General features: G+C 27.6%; 1 protein-coding gene across 2 annotated transcripts in view; it reads right to left on the reverse strand.

The window, feature by feature from the left end:
- Positions 1 to 21,869, reverse strand: part of LOC100213972 (ATP-dependent translocase ABCB1) — a 100,876-nt gene that overhangs the window by 46,585 nt on the left and 32,422 nt on the right. For both annotated transcript variants that reach the window (XM_065799058.1, XM_065799059.1), the window contains exons 4-6: positions 14,743 to 15,039; positions 6,222 to 6,338; positions 5,708 to 5,876 (exon numbers count right to left, since the gene is read on the reverse strand). In XM_065799058.1, coding sequence (XP_065655130.1) covers positions 5,708 to 5,876; positions 6,222 to 6,338; positions 14,743 to 15,039 — 583 coding nt within the window. The remainder of the gene's footprint in view (positions 1 to 5,707; positions 5,877 to 6,221; positions 6,339 to 14,742; positions 15,040 to 21,869) is intronic.

The following is a 21,869-nucleotide window of genomic DNA, read 5'->3' on the forward strand; positions in this document are numbered from 1 at the left end:
GTCTTCGAATATTTTAATTATATAATAAAATGTAGCTTATATTAGTTATATTAGTTATTTTATATATATATATATATAAAGATATACATTATACATATTTATATATATATTTATATATATATATATATTTATATATATATATATATATATATATATATATATATATATATATATATATATATATATATATATATATATATATATATATATATATATATATATATATATATAATATATATATATATATATATATATATATATAATAACTAATTTAAATTTGAAACCAAAATAAAAGAAAAGAATTTTGAAATTGCTAAATATTTAAATAAATAACTTGCAGTTTTATTCATATCCAAAAACATTTGATACCATTCTTTTATAGAAAGTTTATACAAAAGTTTAATGTAACAATAACTTGCATATAAATTAGTAAAAACACTAATCTAATTTTTGATTATTTCAACACTGTGTTTCACCATCAGTAGGTTCATCAGGAAGAATTCTTTCTGATGAACCTACTGATGGTGAAACACAGTGTTAATCAAAAATTAGATAAGTGTTTTTACTAATTTATTATTGCTCTGTTCTTTTAGAACATTGAGCACTCTGTTTGTAGAATACACTAACATAATTTTATATATATATATATATATATATATATATATATATATATATATATATATATATATATATATATATATATATATATATATATATATATATATATATGTATATATATATATATATATGTATATATATACAGTATAGGACAAAACATTTGCAACCAACATCGAACAATGCTAAAAAGTGTTCCTAATTTTACATGTCTTAAAAACAAAACGAACTATACTACCACAGCAAACAGTTCAGGAGTCTGGAGTCATAGCATGCCATGACATGAGCAATCAGCTGACAGGTGACAGCACACAGACAGAATTTCGTTGACAAGTGCCATTTTGCAGCGGACAAAACAAGTGCAACTTTTTTGGTTTGTTTCATTTTCTTAAGTCTGGTCCGTTTCAACGCCACGGAAGTTTTTTAATAATTAAAGGAAGTATCCAGAAGTTTCCAGAAGCATGCAGAAGCTTCCAGAAGTTTCCAGAAGAAGCATCTGGAAGCATCCAGTAGCATCCAGAAGTATCAAGAAACATTCAGAAGCATCCAGACGCATCCATAAGCTTCCAGAAGCATCGAAAAGAAGCATCTAGAATCTTCCAGAACAGGTTCACACAGGTTCATTTTACTATATAAGAGACATGTAAATCGACATGTAATTCAGTCAGTATATGGAAGTCAATCAGTCAGTATTATCAAGACAGTTTATCGAAGTGAGTTTTATCAAAGTGTTTTATCAAAGAACATCAATACAAGAAGTGAAATACAACAAGTGTTTCATTACATCAATACAGTCCACATCCAACCAAGAGGTTGTGTTCCACAGAGCATTATAGTATCATCACAAGGTAAATGTAACACGGTAAGCCTTAAGAAGCGTGATTATTTATTTTTAGTATTTTTATGACTTCAAGTGCAAAAATGGCTCCGACAGTCTTGGATTGGAACTAAGAAAGAAAATTTCAGTGATGAATCGAAGTTCAACATCATTGAGAGCGATGGCATTTGCCGTGTACGTCGACCGGCCGAAAACGCCTCGATTTATGTTACTGCCATAAGGCCGTGAAGCATGGTGGAGGCAATGTAATGGTCTGGGGGTGTTTTTCTGCTAACGGCCTAGGTCCAATACATCGAAATGATGGAATAATGGTCCGTTTCATGTATAAAAATATCCTGAAAGATGTTATGTTACCTCATGCTGAATGGAATATGCCAATAAAATGGGTTTTTCAGTAAGACAACGATCCGAAACACACTGCAAAAGTATTCAAGCAGTGGTTTCAAGACAACCACCTTTCGGTGATGGATTGGCCGCCTCAATCTCCTGATCTCAACCCTATTGAGAACCTGTGGGAAATCGTCAACCGCAGAATTAATCATGAAGGTGTTCATAATAAGGATCAACTGTTTGAACAAATCCAAAAAGCCAGGGCAGCGAATCCACAAAGTTTCATTGATCACCTGATCGAATCTATGCCTCGAAGATGCAAGGCTGTGATCAACAAAAAAGGATTCGTCACGAAATATTGATAGCGTAATACAGCTTGGTCAACATTTTGTCGAGTTGCACTTGTTTTGTTCAGAAGGAAATCAACTTTTTTTAATACTTTTGATTAATTTATTAATTTTCGTTTACAAATAATGAACTTTGTGATGAATAAAACTTGAAGAACTTTGTCTCTAAACAGTTACATAATTATTTCTCTTAATTGAAAAAATGCTGCACTTTTATATAAAGAAACTAAATTAGCATTATTTGGTTGCACTCGTTTTGTCCGATACTGTGTGTGTATATATATATATATACATATACATATATATATATATATATATATATATATATATATATATATATATATATATATATATATATATATATATATATATATATATATATATATATATATATATATATATATATATATATATATATATATATATATATATATATATATATATATATATATAAGAGTTATAGAGTTGAGAGAGGGTTATAACCACTGTTAAGTAGCCTCCTCATCTGTAGTGGCCTTCTAGGCCTTCTCGGAGGTGAATAACAAATATATATATATATATATATATATATATATATATATATATATATATATATATATATATATATATATATGCATATTGTGATTATATTTGCATGTGTTTTTTGAAGTTATATCCAAGATTTGTTTTAACTTGTGTTTCTATTTAGATACAACAAGACTTTGCTTTTTTGGTTGGAGAGCTTAATGACATTCTTAATTAATGATCTTTATGCAGAGATAAAATTTTGCAACTTTCTTTAGCAGTTACTGCTTCTGACAAAGATGGAAATTTTAAAAAATAGTTAAATTATATTAGTGCTATTAAAAATTTAATGAAGATATTAAAATAAAATAAGTTTTTTTAAATGTTTTTGCTAAGTTAAAGGTAATGGTTGCTGCTATTGTTACAACAAGTAATGAAAAAAGCTTTTTTTATTGACGAAAAAAACAATGATATCTTATAAAGTATTTCTTTATTTAATGCCATTTCGACCGAGAGTAAAAAAAGAAAAGTCTAGTAAAGCAGCATGGTCGTGTTTTATTGTTGAACTTGAAAAAATTATTTAGTTTTGTATTTCTTTTGTACAGGTTTGATGTATTTCTTATGACTTAAAATAGTTTTCAAACATTTTTCTTTACTGAATTTAAAAATAATAATTTATCCAATTCAGGATTTATATAGCTGCTCTATTGAACCCTTTCCAAACCAAATATTTTTATTATATCTTTGTACAGTTGTTCTTATGCTGTGTTTAATCTGATTTAACTAAATTTTAAATTTGACAAAAGTAAGGCTGTATAAAACAAAAAATTATTAAAATCAAAGTACCTCATAAAGTTTCACAGAATTACCCAACTTAATGTAGACATTCAAATAAATTAGACACAGCAAAAGTGTGGAAGTATGAAGCTATCCTAAATGCTAGGGTTAAAACTAATGCTAATATTATTTTTATTAGATATGACAGCTTATACCGCTGTTTAAGTTTTAAATCAAGATTGGTGCATACATCCATTGATTTTAATACTTGTATCAGCAATCTACATCAAAGTGAATTTAAAAGCTATATTGATTGAAGATGCTGATTCTTTTAAAATGGCAAATCACTTCTTTATCAAGTTAAAGTTAGCATTTTAACCAAGATATTATATTATTTCTTTTTGATAGCAATATTAGCTTTCTATTGGATTTTGTATGTTCATTTGATTTTTGACTTGCATTAATTTTGGATAAAATATGTGGATTTTGCAATAAAAAATAAAAAAGTGAAATATTTTAGTGAAAAGTATAATTAGTAGTGATGTACCGATTAATCGGCATCGACTTAATCGACCACTTATTGCACAATTGGTATCGGCATCAGCCTTATTTTCCAACTTTCCAACCGATGCCATTTTGATATTTTCATCCTGCATTATGATAAGAATTAAATAATAAATAAACTAAACTTTATGCATTACTTAGAATTTTTTTGATAAACTTTTATTTTGACTTTGTTTACAGGCAATATTGTTTATTCTAGAGATGATGTTTATAAGCTTATACTTTTACTACAATTGTGTTGTTTTTAGAATAATTTTATTTTGAGTTGTTCTATTGTTATACTTAAAAGAAATCTATTTAAGCATTGTTATCTATATGTGTTCAAGTATAGCCTACTATATTTCTATATTTTTATTTGTTATTTTTGTATTATTTTAATTCACCTCCCCAAGGCCACTGCAATTGAGGAGGCTACTTTAGATATGGTTACAACCCTCTCTCAACTTTATAACTCTGAAACACAAACCTTGACAAACAAGGCCGCTACGTCGAGAAACAAGTTTAGGGAGGTACTACCAGGGACATGGTGGGGATAGGACATAAGTTTTTATAAATAATTATAAAAACGACTATGTTTTTATAAAAAACATAGTCGTTTTTATAATTATTTTATTTTATTTACAAAATAAAATAATTATAAAAACGACTTAATTATCTAAAAATAGTTTAGATATCTAAACTACATATGATTGTTGTTTAGATATCTAAATTACTATTAAATTAATAAATTCTAAGTAAACTGCTTATTATAGTACCATTTTCTTTTTAAAATTGAAATAAAACGAATTAAAAAATTGAAATAAAAAGCGTTCCTCGAAAATTGTATTTATTTTTTGAAAGTTTTCTTTTCATAGTAAAAAAAACTAAAAAATGTATATTTTTTTTAACTGAGTTTTTCTAATACTTTTTAAAATAATGGTTTGGCTCTGATTTGAGTCAAAGTATTTGTTTACCAGTACTGATTCCATGAAAAAGATTACATGATTTAAAGCTGTATGGTTTCATATTTTCAAAATTTTAACAATTAGTTAATTCACCGGTATCAGCATCAGTATCGGCCTTTTCCGATAAATGACACTTTAAAATGACTGATTATTAGTGATGTACCTTATCGGTACATCACTAATAATCAGTCATTTTAAAGAGTTTGCTGTTATATTTTAGTTTGTTGCTCTCTTTTAGGGTAACAACTAAAAAATATATAAAGTTCCATTATTCAAATTTAGTTGCTCATTCTTTATGTAATGCATCTTTTGTTGAGGCAGGTTATATTTTATTGATAGATACTCACATGCTAGTACAATTGCTTGATGCTATATATTTATATTTTGTATTAGTTGACACTTGTACTTGATACAAAAACTAATATATTATAAAAGCTTTTATGTACACTACAGGAAATGTTGACTTTTTGTCTACAAAATGTGTGTGAGTGAAACTTCAACATTTAGTGTATGCAAAATGGCTACACATTGTAGATAAAAAGACTACACCATTTTTAAGAGTGTATCTCTTTATTAATCTTATTATCAATTCATTATATTTATAATCAAGTTTTGTACATGCTTATTCCAAACAATCAACTTATCAAAATTAATAATCTTCCACAAAATATCAAGTTAAGATTGTGGATAATAAAATTTGATTGAATTTTTAAAAGCACTCTTTTACAATCAAGAATTTACTATTTTTAATACTAAGACAAATAACAACAACTTATAAAAAAGAATACCCTTGAACAGATTTTAAATACAATATATGCAGCTCCTCGAGCACTTGTGACAGCTTCAAAATTTGGAGCAACTTGACCAATCTGAGCAGCACCAATCATAACACAAAAAAACACTATCATTAAATCACCAGCTGTTATCTCACGACTTGCAACTAATTTTGAACCATACCTTAAAACAAATTATTAATTACTTTTTATAAATTATTAATTACTTTTTATTGGTAGAAATAATCTTCATAATTAATAATTTGTAAAGATTTAAAGTTAAAAAAAAACTAAGATTTAAAGTTAAAAAAAAAAATTAACTATTTGTTATAAAATCAAATATAAAATCTGCTTAAGAATAACTTGGAGTAGAACATTGGGATTTTCAAACACTGTAATCTAGGAAAGTATTACAAACTGCTCAAAAAACTAAAAATTAAAAACCTGAACCAAGTTATCACAATAAAAACGTCTAAGTTGTTGATAACACAAAACAAACAAAAAACTAAAAAATAATATGAGAACTTACCAAAATGCTAATGCATAACATGCAAAAATAACAATGTGAAAAAGTCCCATTGAAGCACCAACTAACACTGACTTTAGAACTCCAGCTTTTTGTGCTGCACCTAACTTTTCATTGTATCTAATAAAAAAGTATTTCAATGAAAAAAAAACTGCAAAAAGTTCAAAAATGCAAACAAATTTGATAGTGTATATTGACACCATATAGGTGAGAAATATGCACATTAGGGTGGTCCTTAAAAACAACTTTTTTGTTGTTGAACTTTTTGGTACCCCAAGACCCTTGAACATTTAACAGGCCCTTAATAGTATCAGAAAAAAGGCTTTTTAAAAGTATGTTGTGTTGGATCTTAAATAAAGCAAAATTATAATTTATAATTACTGTTTTTAAAAATTTTAAAAACAGTAATATTTTATTTTAGACAACTTGGTTACGGCCGTTAGCAAGTTTTAATATATTAAACATCACATTAAAAAGTTTCAAAAACAAAGAAATCAAAACTGAAAGATAGAAAATTAAAATAAACTTAGATAGAAAAAAACAAAAAACAATTAATATTTTAAATAATTAGCATACTATTTTTATTTCAGGGTGGTTTTCAGGTTGGTTGTTATTTTTAGCAACGAAATTGGATAAGGTAAAGCAAAAAAAAAACAGTTTTAAGTCGACATTAAAAAGAATGATTTTTTGTATTTTAATTGTTTTTTTTTTTAATAAAGTGGAAAGCAAAAATATAAATTGCTGTCTGTTTGTAAAATATATATTGTATAAATTTAATGTAACAAGTATATATTGTCCCTTTATGAATATGTATATATAATGCATGCGTATATTTTTATGTATAACTTTTTTTATTAAATGATTATATTTATTTGTTGATTAGTACATGCACGTTTAGTTTATGTTCTAAGTAATGCACACACGCATATATACATAGTTTTTAAGCTTCAATTAGGCCATGCCGTGTACACATTTTTCACATTTCCTTAACTGTTTAATATTACCTTTCTATTCCTGCCAATTTTTTATCCCCGATCTTTTAGCGCTTTATAATTTTGGATACCGTTTTAACATTTGGCTTTGTGTACTTAGTTCTACCCATCCCCTCCCTTTTGATCTACTATATTATTGGTGAAATATAAGTAAAAAATAATTATTATTAACAATTGTTATGCAATTATTATTTATAATTATAATCATAATTATAATTGTATATATATATGTATATATATAAATATATATATATACATATATATATATGTATATGTGTGTGTGTATATATATATATATATATATATATATATATATATATATATATATATCAACCCCCGGCATTAATAAAACATCAACCCCCGGCATTAGGAAAAGTCAGATGAGCAATAATTTGCCGACCTCAATCTTTTAGAGGTCGGCATGAGGTCAGCGAAAATTATTTGATACAAAGGTCTTACCCTAAAACATAGAAATGAGGTCGGCAATTTTTTGCCAACCTCAAACATTTTTAGGTCAGCATGCCGAATGCCAACCCTAATTCCGAGGGTTAATGTGTTAATATAATAATATATATATATAATAATGAGGGTTAATATATATATATATATATATATATATATATATATATACATATATATATATATATATATATATGTATGTATGTATATATATATATATATATGTTGTAAACCATAATAAAATAGTAAAACCATAATAATATTGTTGTAAACCATAATAAAAAAGTCTTTCATGTATATTTTGGCTTTTATCAAATATAAGAATAAGGCTATACAAGAACGAGAAAGTAAGTTATTCGATTCAAGATGGGAAATGAAGTGTTTGTTAATTAAAGATTCAAAAACCTTGCTTATGATAGGAAGAAGACTAATGGGATGGTAGTTAGACGAATCATATCGCTCTCCAGAATTTTTGAAAATAGGAATAACAGATGCCGCTTTCCAGCAGGCTGGAAAACAAGACTCTGATAAGCACTTGTTGAATAGTTTTAAGAGTATAGACGACAGCTCCGGAGAACACTTCTGCAAGACAATAACAGATATGTTGTCCGGGCCACAAGCTGTAGAAGAGTGTAGGCAGGAAATCACTTTAGATACAGATGCTGGAGTCTTTTGGTAAGGTGACAAAGTCTGAATGATACAAGAGAGGTGGAATTATAGATTTGCCCCTATTATTGATATTATTAAAGATTCTCCAGAAGTCACGAGAGCCTAATTTTTGAGATGAGATACGAGATTTCATGACCAGAGAATAGCGGGTTTTGGCATTAGACAAAACCTTTTTACAATTGTTTCTAGCAGTAATAAACAGACGTCTGTTTTCTAGAGAATTGTTTTGCTGATAAATATGGAAGTAACGGTTTCGATTGGCATTCGCAGTAGCACAGTGTGAGAAAAACCATGGGGGAGAGTGAGGCTTGACCAGGAATCGTCGAGAGTGAATAAAAGATTCCATGCCAGCCTGAATCCACGAAGTTATGTAAGAAGCACATTTGTCGACAGGAAGACGAAAGAGTACTACCCAAGGGCCATCACAAAGAAATCTGTGCATCATCCATCAGCTAATATAGTTGTTGTCGGTGACTTTAATGCTCACCACTCTGAATGGCTTGGCTCTAGTATCAGTGACTCTGCAGGCATTAAAGCCCGCAACTTTTGCCTTTCTTAATCCCTAACTCAAATAGTCAACTTTCAAACTTGCTTTCCTGACAACCCGAATCATCTACCTTCTCTACTCGACTTATGTCTTGTTTTTAATCCTAGTCAGTGCTCAGTTTCTCCACATTCACCCTTAGGTTCTTCTGATCACAGTTTGATCTCTCTAAATCTAATATCTTATTCTTCTTCATCACCTGAATACCCCTATTATCGAACCTCTTACAACTACAGTAAAGCTGACTGGGATTCTTTCCATGAATTTCTTGTTTTATCTGAATTAAAGTTAACCAGCCACTGTGAGCATGACGCTCACAGTGGCTGGTGAACTTTAATTCAGATAAAACTCAATTTTTTTCAGCCAATCGTTATCACAATAATTTAGATCTTCCTATATTTATGAACGGTGATGTACTCAATGAGTCATCTACTCTTCATCTTCTAGGATTAACTCTTATTTCCAATCTTTCTCGGAAACCATATATCAAATCAGTTGCAAAATTAGCATCTGCTAAGGTTACATCTCTTTATCGAGCTCGTCATTTTCTTACTTCGGATTCTATTCTCTATCTCTATTAATCTCAAATCCGACCTTGTATGGAATCCTGTTGCCATATCTGGGGCGGATCTTCTAATGATGCCCTTTCTCTTTTCTACAAATACTATAATGCTCTAAAGAGCTAGCGTCTCTTGTGCCATCTACTAAAATTCATTCTCGTGTTACTCGTCATTCAATTAAGAGTCATTCTTTTTCTGTGATTGTTCCTAAGTGCTCCAAAAATGCTTATTCGTCTAGTTTTTTTCCTCGAACATCAGTTCTTTGGAATTTGCTTCCTTCATCTTGCTTTCCTGATTCATATAATTTGCAATCTTTTAAGTTGTCCGTCAATCGTTATCTTGTGCTACAATCTTCATCTTTTCTCTTTCAGTAACTTCCAACTTTAATTAGTGGCTGCTTGCAGCCTTGTTGGAAGCGAAGATGTTTAAAAAAAAAAAAACAAGAAGATCCAGCATTCAGCATCCTAAATTCCTATATTTAGAACAAAGTTATCTTAGAAGCATAAATTCCTTGCATAATTAAAATTTATCGCATGCGACAACAGTATATTAAAGTTGTGAAATATGAACATTTTGTGCACCAAAAAATGGGGCACTTCCATTAACAGTGAAAAAATTTTTTTAACTTAACATTTACATGATTATGCAATTAAATGGTGAGTTCCAAGTTAGTATTTCATTTTTGACCCACCCAAAATGGGTGGGTCCAAAAAAATTAGATCCCTGACCAAAGTGGGCCAAACAGTGGACATTGCTCAAAAATCAATGTTACCAAAATAAATATAAGTTAGTTATTATCGAAAGCCAAATAGATTTCCAGTTCATTAAAAAAAAACTAATTCAAAAGCATGATTCGTTCAGAAAATATACTAATTTGAATAACGTAAATTCGTTGCAAAAGATAGGTAATAGGTACAAATGATACATATAAGCCATTTTTGGCATTATATAAGAAAAAATGTCACTATATAAGCAGTGCTAATGTGATAATTATATGTAGAAACAATCTTAGTCTGCAGTTTATGGAAATGTGAATGTTAACTTAATAGATTGTTGCACAAAATTTTCTTTACATGTTATACCTAATGAAACAACTAAAATTTAGCATAATTTTAGTGTTTTTTAACTAATATCTTATCAGAAAAAATAATTTATCTCAAAAAGTGTCGACACTAGTAAACCCATATATTTTTAAACTCCTATAACAAAGAGGAATAAAATGCTTTTAAACTAAATTGTGCCAACTTAGCACTTTTAAACAAAAAAAGTAAAAGAATAACCCTAACCCTTTAGTTTAAATTTTTCGTAAAGTATATTAAAAAATATTAATGCAAATAGTTTTACACTATTTTGTACATATTTTTATAAAGGGAAGATGTGTAAAAGTGTAGAAATTAAAAAAATGCCTAGAAATTAAATCTGTCTTTAAATTATGTCTAGAAATTAAAAAAAGGATTAAGACCAACTTTTGACTTACACACACACACACACCCCCCTCCTCCTAGCCCTCTTTTACATTGAACTTTTTTTGACCAAATTTAATCTAGTTAGTACAATCATTAATTAAAAAAAAAATATTGCCGCATTGAAATTTGTTTTAAAATGAATGAACTGCAAGAGTTAAAATCAAAACTGAGAGCTTTGTGGTGTATATAGTAATAATATAATATTTTTACTTATCATGTAAACTTGTTTATATTTTGAATTATTTTATGTTTAAATCATTTTGCTCAAATCAACAAAAATATTTATATCTTTAGTTTCACTGAATTTGACTTGTTTAAAACTTTTATTGCTGAGGAAAATAAACAACCAAAACTAATTCTGCAAATATAACAGCATCTGAAGAAAAACAAACTTAAAAAAATGGGTTATGCTGGCATACAATTCAAGGCTGGTAAGGAAACCTAGCTTGAAGAGTACGTTAAAGAATAACCCTTTCAATAAGTTTCCAATAGAAACAATGCCAATTTAAACAGTTTGTGCTCTCGGTAGGCATTCATATACAAACAAACAAAAAAACTCTTTTAACTGCTGGTTTTAATATACTGCTAGCTGGAAACATCTCAGAAGAAAACAATCTGAAGTAACACCAATTATTATGAATTACCTTTATTAAATAAATTATTATGAATTATCTTTGTTAAATAACTTTATTCAGGTGTTTACTTCAGTCTATTTCAGGCTATTAAACTGATGATGCAAAGGATATTGGAGAACATTTTTTTTATAAACATTGAAAATATACTAATGAAAATAAAGTTTGGATTTGATGGAAGCCATGCAATATTTAATTAAAAAGATAATGTTAACACTAGCAATATCATACTGACAATGTTTGTCCATTTTCACTTGAAACAGAAGCAGGTTTGTTAATATGGTTGCAAAAGTCACAAAATGCTCCACTGAGTCACAAACTGCTGAGTCTTCAAATGGGAAAAGAATCAAGAGAAACTCAATTCTTTGAATATTCAAACAGTGTTTGAATATTAAAATAATTGAAAATGGTTTTGTAAACATTCAAGACACTATAATTATGAATGAAATATTTAACCAACTTGAACAAGAAGGTGTTTCTTAACTTAAAAAAACACCCGATTATAACACAAGGACTGGACAAACCTTCAAACCAATTCCAGCCTGTGATGTAAAGCCAATAAAAGTAAATTGGTATATTGTAATAGTGTTCATATTATTCTATATTTTTAATATGTGAACATACTTGATATTAAAACTTATTACATTAAAAAATTACTGATATTTTTAAAGGTTTTTCATGCTTTATTGGGTACATTTGACCATTTTGTGAAAACTGTTGTACATGTGAAAACTGGTGTTTTTGATTGGTCTTAGTCCCTTTTCAGTGCTTCAAATAGATTTCTGAAGCAATCAGAAATTACTTGAGACTTTATTACAAACAGAGATATTAAAAAAAAACAGGTATAAAACGGGACTACCCTGATACAATTGGAAAAAGAGGAACAACAACAACAGGTTATATAGCTAGAGAACTATTGCACAAAAAATCAAACAGAGATTTAATTATTGCATAATTCCCTGTTTAATATCATGCAACATTTTAAAAGTTTGAATTGGTGCTCTCAGTAATTCATTGAGCATTTTCCTTAAAAAGAAAAATTTATGTGTACCAATATAAAAGCTATTGTAGAGATTTTTATTTATTCCTATTTAACGAGTTTCCATCTGTTACAAAAATAAATTTACCTGGACCATGGATCAATATAACACCATCACATCACCAACTGATTGGTCATCTTGGGAGCTAATTTTGAATAATGAGGAAAGTGGTTTGGGAAATCTTTATGATTCAGGGTTAAAAAACAATAAAAAAATATTAAGATTGATGCATGCTAGACTCTCAAGAAAAAACTCCTAAATTGTCAATTTAACAGGCACCATTAACTGAATGTGGATATCACCTGATCAAATTTTTTTTTGAAAAGAGATACAAGTCAAAAGCATTCTGCAAATTTTGGAATGAATGAGGACATTCTGATAAATATTCTCATAAACAAAATTTCTCTAATAACATTTTATCTGAAGATGACAAGTCTTTAATCAAGCCCATAGCATTTTCTGTTCAAAAGTTATGAACAAATGTCCGCGAAAACAGCTGTTTGGCCCACTGTGCTGACGTTACACTAAAATAGCCTGCTGCTGGGGGCTTCAGTTCATACATCAACTATCTTTTAGCAACTTAATTTTTTTCTTCTTTTTCTGAAAAAGCTGCATGCTATTAAGGTACGAAAAAACTTTTAGAGAATTTAAACAATTAGATACCTAGAACTTATTTTATGTCTTGTTTTCACAAGTCACATTCTTTTTAAATGCTTTTAAATAGAACATTATATTCTTATTTTGTCTGACTATTACAAACAATCAACAACAAATCAGAAAAATTTGTAATTACTTTTGAAAATCAAGAAACTCTGTTCTTCAAAAATATGTCAAACTAAAAAAAAAAGGAAAAGGAATTAAATTGAATTCTTGACTCCAAAACTAGGTGAAATAGTATAGAGGAAAGAATTGCAAGAAATCTAATTTTTAGCTGTTGAAATTTTTAGCATTAGTATTAAATGATATTAGTTCATCTTATATGTCAAATAAAGTTATATCCTGTAATATCCTAAACTTTTGGAAATTGGTAAAGTCTTGAGACCAATTCATCAAGGTTTAGAGCGACAAGATCCTTATTTATTAACAAGATGCTTATTTATTAAGGTATACTTGAATTTCTGTTAAATGAACTAAAAAATTCAAAATAAGTTTTCAAATCTTTATCAAAGCTTTAGAAGAACAAATTCAAGAAATAAAACAGGCAGAATTAGCAACTCTTTTACTGTATTTGCAAAATCCTCAATAAAATTTCAACAAAAAAACTTAGTGTACTCCCTTTAGCATCAAAAATCGAAATTATTAAATTATCTGAAAAGTTATTGTCTAATAGAATTTTTATAAATTCAAATGTGAAATTTTACTCAGATGAAGTGGAAATTAAAGAAACTATTCATTAGAGTAATGCTTTTTTAAAAGAGGTCATGGAAAAATCAATTAATAAGTTTCTTGAAGAGCCTGCAGAAAACCTCACAAACCCAAAAAAAAACTGAATTTTAATTATTTGAGGGAATGAATAAAAGAACCAAAAACTAAGATTTTTTTTTGAAATCCTAAATTAATTTCCTAAATTAAAATAAATGAAAGAAATGTAAACTTTTTTTGTAATTTAAAGTATTTGCTTTTGAAAGTTTTAGTTGTTCTGTGTAAGCTATGTGTAATTCTTTTTTTAATATTTGACATCGATTCGAAAACCAGATTTTAAAACATTATTTTTTGTATAAATCCTTCTTTAGACCCTTAAAACACAATAAATTTAAAAAAATCTCTCTCTCTCTAAACACAATTATACATAATCTTAAAGTTAAAAACAAAGTAAGCAAATTGATATTTTTTGCATATTTTATTACAATAAGTTTACAATTTTTGCACACACAAAATTCCTGTGCTCTCACTCCCCCCCCCCCCCCTCCAAAAAATACTTTTGCCACTCATTTTTGGAGAGGTGGCAGAGGGATATTGCCACCCAAATTATTTTCCTAGAATAGCCCCTGTATATGGTATAATTTAGTCAGACAAAACAATTATATATTATGTTTTTAAAAATTATAAATTAAATTTAATACAAAATAATAAAAAATTAATATTAATTTACTAACAACTTCTTTATTAACAACATTTTATTAATAAAAATATTTCTTTGTTAGTCATTATTTTTTTCATACCTCCTTATTTCATCTAATTCACCTCCAAATGCCACAACAGTTCGTATAGAGCTTATAACTTCTTCTGCAACAGCTCCTGCTGCAGCATATGCTGATTGCTCTTGAGTTGAAAAACTTCCAATTACTTTACCCATAATTCCACCACAAATCATTAACGCTGGTGATGTTGCTAAAATAACAAGAGTTAATTTCCAACTATAAAAAAATCCTACACCAAAGCCTCCGAAGAACATTGCCAATGCTTGTAAGGTCATTCCAACTTTATCTCCGATACCAGATTGAATCTTAACTAGATCACTTAAAAAAAAAAGGCATTGAAACTACAATAAAATAATGATAATAACAGAATGAAAATAAAAGAATAAAAATAGGATTCCTTGCTTGGTATGTATGTAAGTAAGTATGTATGTATGTATGTATGTATGTATGTATGTATGTATGTATGTATGTATGTATGTATGTATGTATGTATGTATATATATATATAAATATATATATATATATATATATATTATATATATATATATATATATATATATATATATATATATATATATATATATATATATATATATATATATATATATATATATATATATATATATATATATATATATATATATATATATATATATATATATATATATATATATATATATATATATATATATATATATATATATATATATATATATATATATATATATATATAGAACCCTTAGATGTTGTCCAAAAGTTTTTTCCATATTTTGTTGACAAAAAGTAAAAATTAAAATGCAAGACCGGAATTTTTTTTTTTTAATAATGATAGACTGCCTGCCCCAACCAAACCCTCAGTCGATGTAGCAGCACTCCCTTGCGGGTCAGGCTATTTGTCAGTCGATGTAGCAGCATTCCCTTGCGAGTCAGGCTATAAGATAGTCGATGTAGCAACACTCCGCGCATGATTTACAGTAAAAAAAATAAAAATAAAAACATTTTATTAAAAAAAATAAAAATAAAAACATTTTATTAAAAAAAATAAAAATAAAAACATTTTATTAAAAAAAATAAAAATAAAAACATTGTTTATATTGTCAAAAACATTCAGAATGTTTTAAAAACATTCAGAATGTTTTTAAAAACATTCTGGTCAATTAAATTTGCGTTTTTGTGGTTTTTTTATATAACAATTAATTTGTAATTAAATTAATGGTTTTGACTTTCGTCCAACACAAAAATGTTGGACGAAAGTCAAAAGTAATTAAAAGTGACGTATGTGTTGGCGTAAGAATCACTTTTTTCCTTCCGCGCTTCCCAAAGCCAACAAACTATAGATCTATATATATATATATATATATATATATATATATATATATATATATATATATATATATATATATATATATATATATATATATATATATATATATATATATATATACACACACACACACACACACATATATAGCATAATTTGTTTAAAGAATATACTATCAAACAAACTAACACTTTAAACCTATGGCTCATTTTCGGAGCCACATCTGCAAAGCTGGAAATCTTTGAAACTGATATTATTTGTTTACAAAATAAATGTTAAAAATATATACTTTTTAAATTGTCAAAATTTTGAATGTTATTTATGTATTATTGATTTTTATTAGTATATTCTTATTTTTTATTTAAAAAGTATGTATTTTTTATGTAAATGTAATTTTGTGTATCTGTTTTTCATTCTAATGTAATCTTTTGAAGCAATTTTTACGATTTGTTTTGTAAACAAAAAGACTTTCAACAATAATTGCGTTTTCAATGAAATTGGTAATAATCATCGAAGTTAATAAAACTAATTATGAAATAAACATTAAAGAAGTTTCTAGTTACTAAACACAAACATGCATAAAAGTAACTCACGCTATTTATATATATTTAGAAAGTTATTAGATATAAAGAAAAGTTTTTAAATTGTTAGATATTGGTTTCGTAGCTCTAAATATTTTTGTTTCAATTGACATGCTTACAATCTCGTTATACTTAAAGTTACTTTTTTCTGTTTTAAATACTAATTAAAATTAAACTCACTAATTATCAGCCATATTGTGAAGCAGTTCCGCTTCCTCTTTATAAAGTACTTTTAACCTTTTTAGTTGATTTTTATCTAATTTAATTTCTACAGTAACTCAATGATTTAATTATTTGATTTGTTCATCTTATTAAGAAGAATTGTTTCAAATATGTCAAAATTTTCATGCGAAAGATAAAATTGTTATTAAAAAAGTTAACTTTTCAAGATTCTAATAAAACTAGAGCCAGCATTAGTTTTATTAGAATCTTGTTAGACTTTTAAGGGCCAGAGGTTATTTTTATATAGGAGGCTTTTTTATGTGCCACAGCGTAAAAATGATTAAAAAAAATCTTCTTGACTATTTCGGAGTCCCTAACATTGCGAGACCCGGGGCCATAGCCCCCTTAACCCCAACCCTCCTTAATTCAGCACGAAATAAGACACGAGAATATAAATAAAAATTGTATTAAACTCTTTAATAAATAAATGAACATTTCTTTCCTTATTAAGCAATATTAAGATGTTACTTTATATAAAAAATATCGCCTAATTTTATAAAAAAATTATAAAAGAGCGATGTTTCAAAAATATTTGTTCTAAACGTAATTTATTTTGCTTTAAGTTTTTTCGCGTTACAAGTTATTTTCTTTTTCTTGCTTTTTTTTTTTTGTAATTGTCTCTCATCGGTCCAATTAATCATTTTTGCGATTTTTTTTTGTTTTTTGAAATGTTCTCAAAACAACTAAAAAATCTGGCCAGTTTTTCGCAACTAAATTTTATTCCCGTGGTCAGTTATCGAGAGCGATTGCTCCCGCTTCCCGACCAAGCCTGGGTATTGTTAATTTTTGCTTGTCTTTCTTTTCTAACTGTTTATATAAACTCGAATGGACTCTTTTCGAATGGTTCCTTAAAGGACTTGTGGTGCTTTCATTGATTAAGTATACTTTGCCACAGGCCTTACAATTTGCTTTGCTTTCCTCCACATAGTTGAAAAATTTCCAAATAATAGATGGTTTAGGCATCTGAAAAAAAAAAAGAAATGAATCAGATTAAGTTTGCCAGATCGGATCAGACAAATATTTTGGATTATTTATTGAATTTAAAATCCACAAAAACGGATCAGATTATTAATACGGATTACTTTTCGGATTAAAAATTCGAAAACACGGATCAAATTGCATTTTCACTTTACGGACTTTTTATTGAATTATTTGCCTCAATATTCCTTAATATTTGCTTTAATGAAATGTGAGTTTTTGATGCATGCAAACAGTTTCCGAAAAGGAACTAATTATTTAAAACTTATTTGAAAATTTTCCTCAATATTGGTTTTAACAATAAATGATATTTTTGAGGCATGCATAAAGTTTTCAATAAAAGAACTAATTATTTGCCTTAATTGTTGAAATAAACATCACAATTTTTCAAACTAGTTTTTGCTTTGAAAAGCAACAAATGATCCGCAAAGCGAATTAATTTGCAAAGGAATTCGATCCACAAAAAAAAAAAAAAAATTTAGTTTGAAAAATTCTTAACTTTTAAATCAAAATAATATAATGGCTTACCGTAATAAATGTAAGTGAAGAATAGTACTTATTAGTAAATGTAAGTGAAGAATAGTACTTTAGTGAAGAATATACTTGCTGATCTGTTGAACATATTGTTGTAGGTTAAGATTTCCAAATAGGACTGATTGAAAATAAAAAAGAGATCCACTATTTATAGGACGCGCACATAATAAAAATGTAACTTTTTTGGACCGCACCATTTAATGGTGACGTGAACGGAACACGATTCATACCATTAACTAAGCAAATTAAAATAATAAAAAATAAAGAAAAGAGTTAAGTTAAATTACTTTGAAAAATAATAAAATTTAAAAATATTTATATAATATTAAAATAAGTATGGCAGTTACAATTGAACAAATTAAGAAAAAGTTAAAAAAAATGTCTAAGGAGTTTAAGAAGGAAACTGAAGACATGATTAAACAGCAAGAAAAAAATGTTTTAAACATTATAAGTTCAAACACAAAAATTTAATACAAGCGTTTGGATAGAGTAGATATACATATCAGTTAGGATAGAGTAGAAACACATATCAGTTTGGATAGTGTAGAAACACATATCAGTTTGGATAGAGTAGAAACACATATCAGTTTGGATAGAGTAGAAACACGTATCAGTTTGGATAGAGTAGAAACACATATCAGTTTGGATAGAGTAGAAACACATCAGTGAAAATAGTAAGAAAATAAAATCGATAGAAAAAGAAGTTGAGGACATTAAAGTAAGTTTAAACTTTCATGAACTACTTATTGAAGAAAAAATTAAGAGCGTTATTATTTCACAGGATAAATATAATTCAATAAGCGTTACCCGGAACAATGAATCTGCATTTACTAAAATTACTAACAAATTAAGAGAGATAGAGGAACGATCCCAGCAAAATAATTTGAGAATCGATGGAAGTAAAGAAAGCAAAGGTGAAAGTTGGGATGACAGCGAAACCAAGGTAAAAAAAAACTTTTGAAAATTATTTAGGTCTAAAAGATATTAAAATTGAAAGAGCACATAGAACTGGTCATAAAGATTCAGTTAGACCAAGAACTATAATTATAAAACTTCTAAACTTTAAAGATAAAGTAGATATTTTAAATATGACCCCTAACTTAAAAGGAAAAAATATCTATATAAATGAAGATTTTTGCGCTGAGACAGTGCAAATTAGGAAGGTACTAAGAAAACGATGAAATTGGAACGAGCGGCAGGAAAACTTGCAAGCATTTCATATGATAATCTCATTATACGCGATTGGGCTGCAATGAAAAGTAAAAGTGTAAAATCCTAATATTTTAATAACTTTATTTTCATGATTATTATATTTTACTTTTTTTAAAAATAGATGATAATCTTCTAATTAATTTAAGTACTGAGAGGGATGATGACTATTTCAATAAAAAAAAATTTTAAAGTAAATATAATTCAATCTGTGAATCTACGCAATTTCTTAGTAAAACAAAAAGTAGCAATAGTTTTTCAATTTTAAATCTAAACATTCGAAGTATTAATAAAAATTTTGATTATCTAAAATTATTATTGCATGATCTAAACATAGTCATAAAAAGAATAGTCTGGAAACACGGCCTGTAAACAATAGATTTTGCTGTCGATGTTAGGTTCTTATTTGCGTTAGTACCCAGACTACTTTAAATTGACAGAGGTTATAACTAAAGACCGTTTAATTGATTTACCTTTAAGGAAGCAAACCACCAGTGAATTGTTGCATACTCATGAGAAACACTTTAAAGAACATGAAATTAATAGAAGTAAGCTAAACTATTTGTTATGTGTGCTTTTATATATATATATATATATATATATAGATTCAACTAGAGCAAGACATATACCAGGATCTCTACCTCCACAAAATTTACCAATTAAGAGTGTTCAAACATCCAGGTAAAAAAATTTCAAAACAATATACAATTTTTCTCCTTATCTTTTATTTTTATTTTTTTATTTTTTTTTTAGTCTATTAAAAAAGACAAGACTTTCAACACTAATTATTACATCAAAGAAAGATTGCAATGAATCAGACAAAGTTCAAAATCATGTACATTTTTTTTGTAAATAATTTCAAGACTTTGTTGATCGTGTCAGCATACTTAAATTAGAATCATGGGAACTTGTTATATCGAAAGATTTAGTCAAAGTTTTTAAAGTAGACAATATTCACCTACAACCCCAATATGAAGTATATGTTCAACCGAGCCTTATATTTACAATACAATCTTTTGCTTGGAACTTACCAGACACACATGATATATATTTGAATTATAAACAATCAGTTAAAAACATTACTTTATCAAGTATTATTGCTCTTTTATCAACTTACTCATTGTACCAAGGTGTTGCATCTGGTTCAAACTGTTTTAAAAAACATACTCTTACAAAATTGTACAATCCAAGTGTTGCATCAATCACTACATTTGAGAGTGAATTTAATTGGTCAACTTTGTGTTTTTTATTGATAAAATCTGGTGATATAGGTAATGAATGTAAAACTTTGGAATTGTCACAAAATACTAAACTACAAAAGGTTGCAAAACGTAAAGCTAAAACGCTGACAAAACCTGCTCATGTAAATGCCCCTATCTCCATAACTTCACCTGATAGAATTAAACTTACCTTGCAAAACTATCGATCTGAAAATGCTATTTTGAAACAAGAAATGAAAAATATGCAAGATGAGATTCAAAAAAGTTCATTACAAATAACATCTGATTTTGATAACGATATAAAAAACCTAATGTCAAATGCCTTTGATCTATATAATGTTTCACCATTTATGAAATTTTTTTGGACTGAGCAACAAAAATATCTACTGTCAAATCCAACATCTGTGCGATATCATCCAATGATTATACGGTATTACCTTAGTCTTTGTGCAAAGTCTTCTAGTGCATACAAGGATATTCGCTATATATAAATAAACAATAATACAATATATTCGAAAAATATATTGTATTATTGTTTGATGAAATTAAAATTCAAGAAAATCTTGTATGGGATAAACACACAGAAGAAATTATAGGATTCGTTGACCTTGGTGATATCGATTTAAACTACGCAACTTTACAAAAAACTGATGCAATAGCCACTCATGTTCATGTGTTTATGATTCACAGTATAGTTAACCCTTTTAAGTTTTCACTAGCTAATTTTGCAACACTTGGAATATCATCAGCTCAAATTTTTCCATTATTTTGGAAAGTCGGTATATGTGAACTGGAATGCAAGTTAAAAGTTATGGCAACAACATGTGATGGTGCTTCTCTAAACAGAAAATTTTTTAAAACGCATTCACGTTTATCTATTTTAAATGTTAAAAAGGATGCAGTTGTCACATATAAGACTATAAATTTATATTGTCCTGAAAGGTATATTTACTTTATAGCTGACCCTCCACATTTTCTTAAAACAAGAAACTGTATTTACAGCTTTGGATCTGGTAAATGTACTAGATACATGTGGAATGATGGTTTATATACATTTTTAAAGAAGATCAAACATGTGGTTTA

The sequence above is a fragment of the Hydra vulgaris genome, chromosome 06 (assembly GCF_038396675.1).
Source record: "Hydra vulgaris chromosome 06, alternate assembly HydraT2T_AEP".
Lineage (NCBI taxonomy): Eukaryota > Metazoa > Cnidaria > Hydrozoa > Anthoathecata > Hydridae > Hydra > Hydra vulgaris.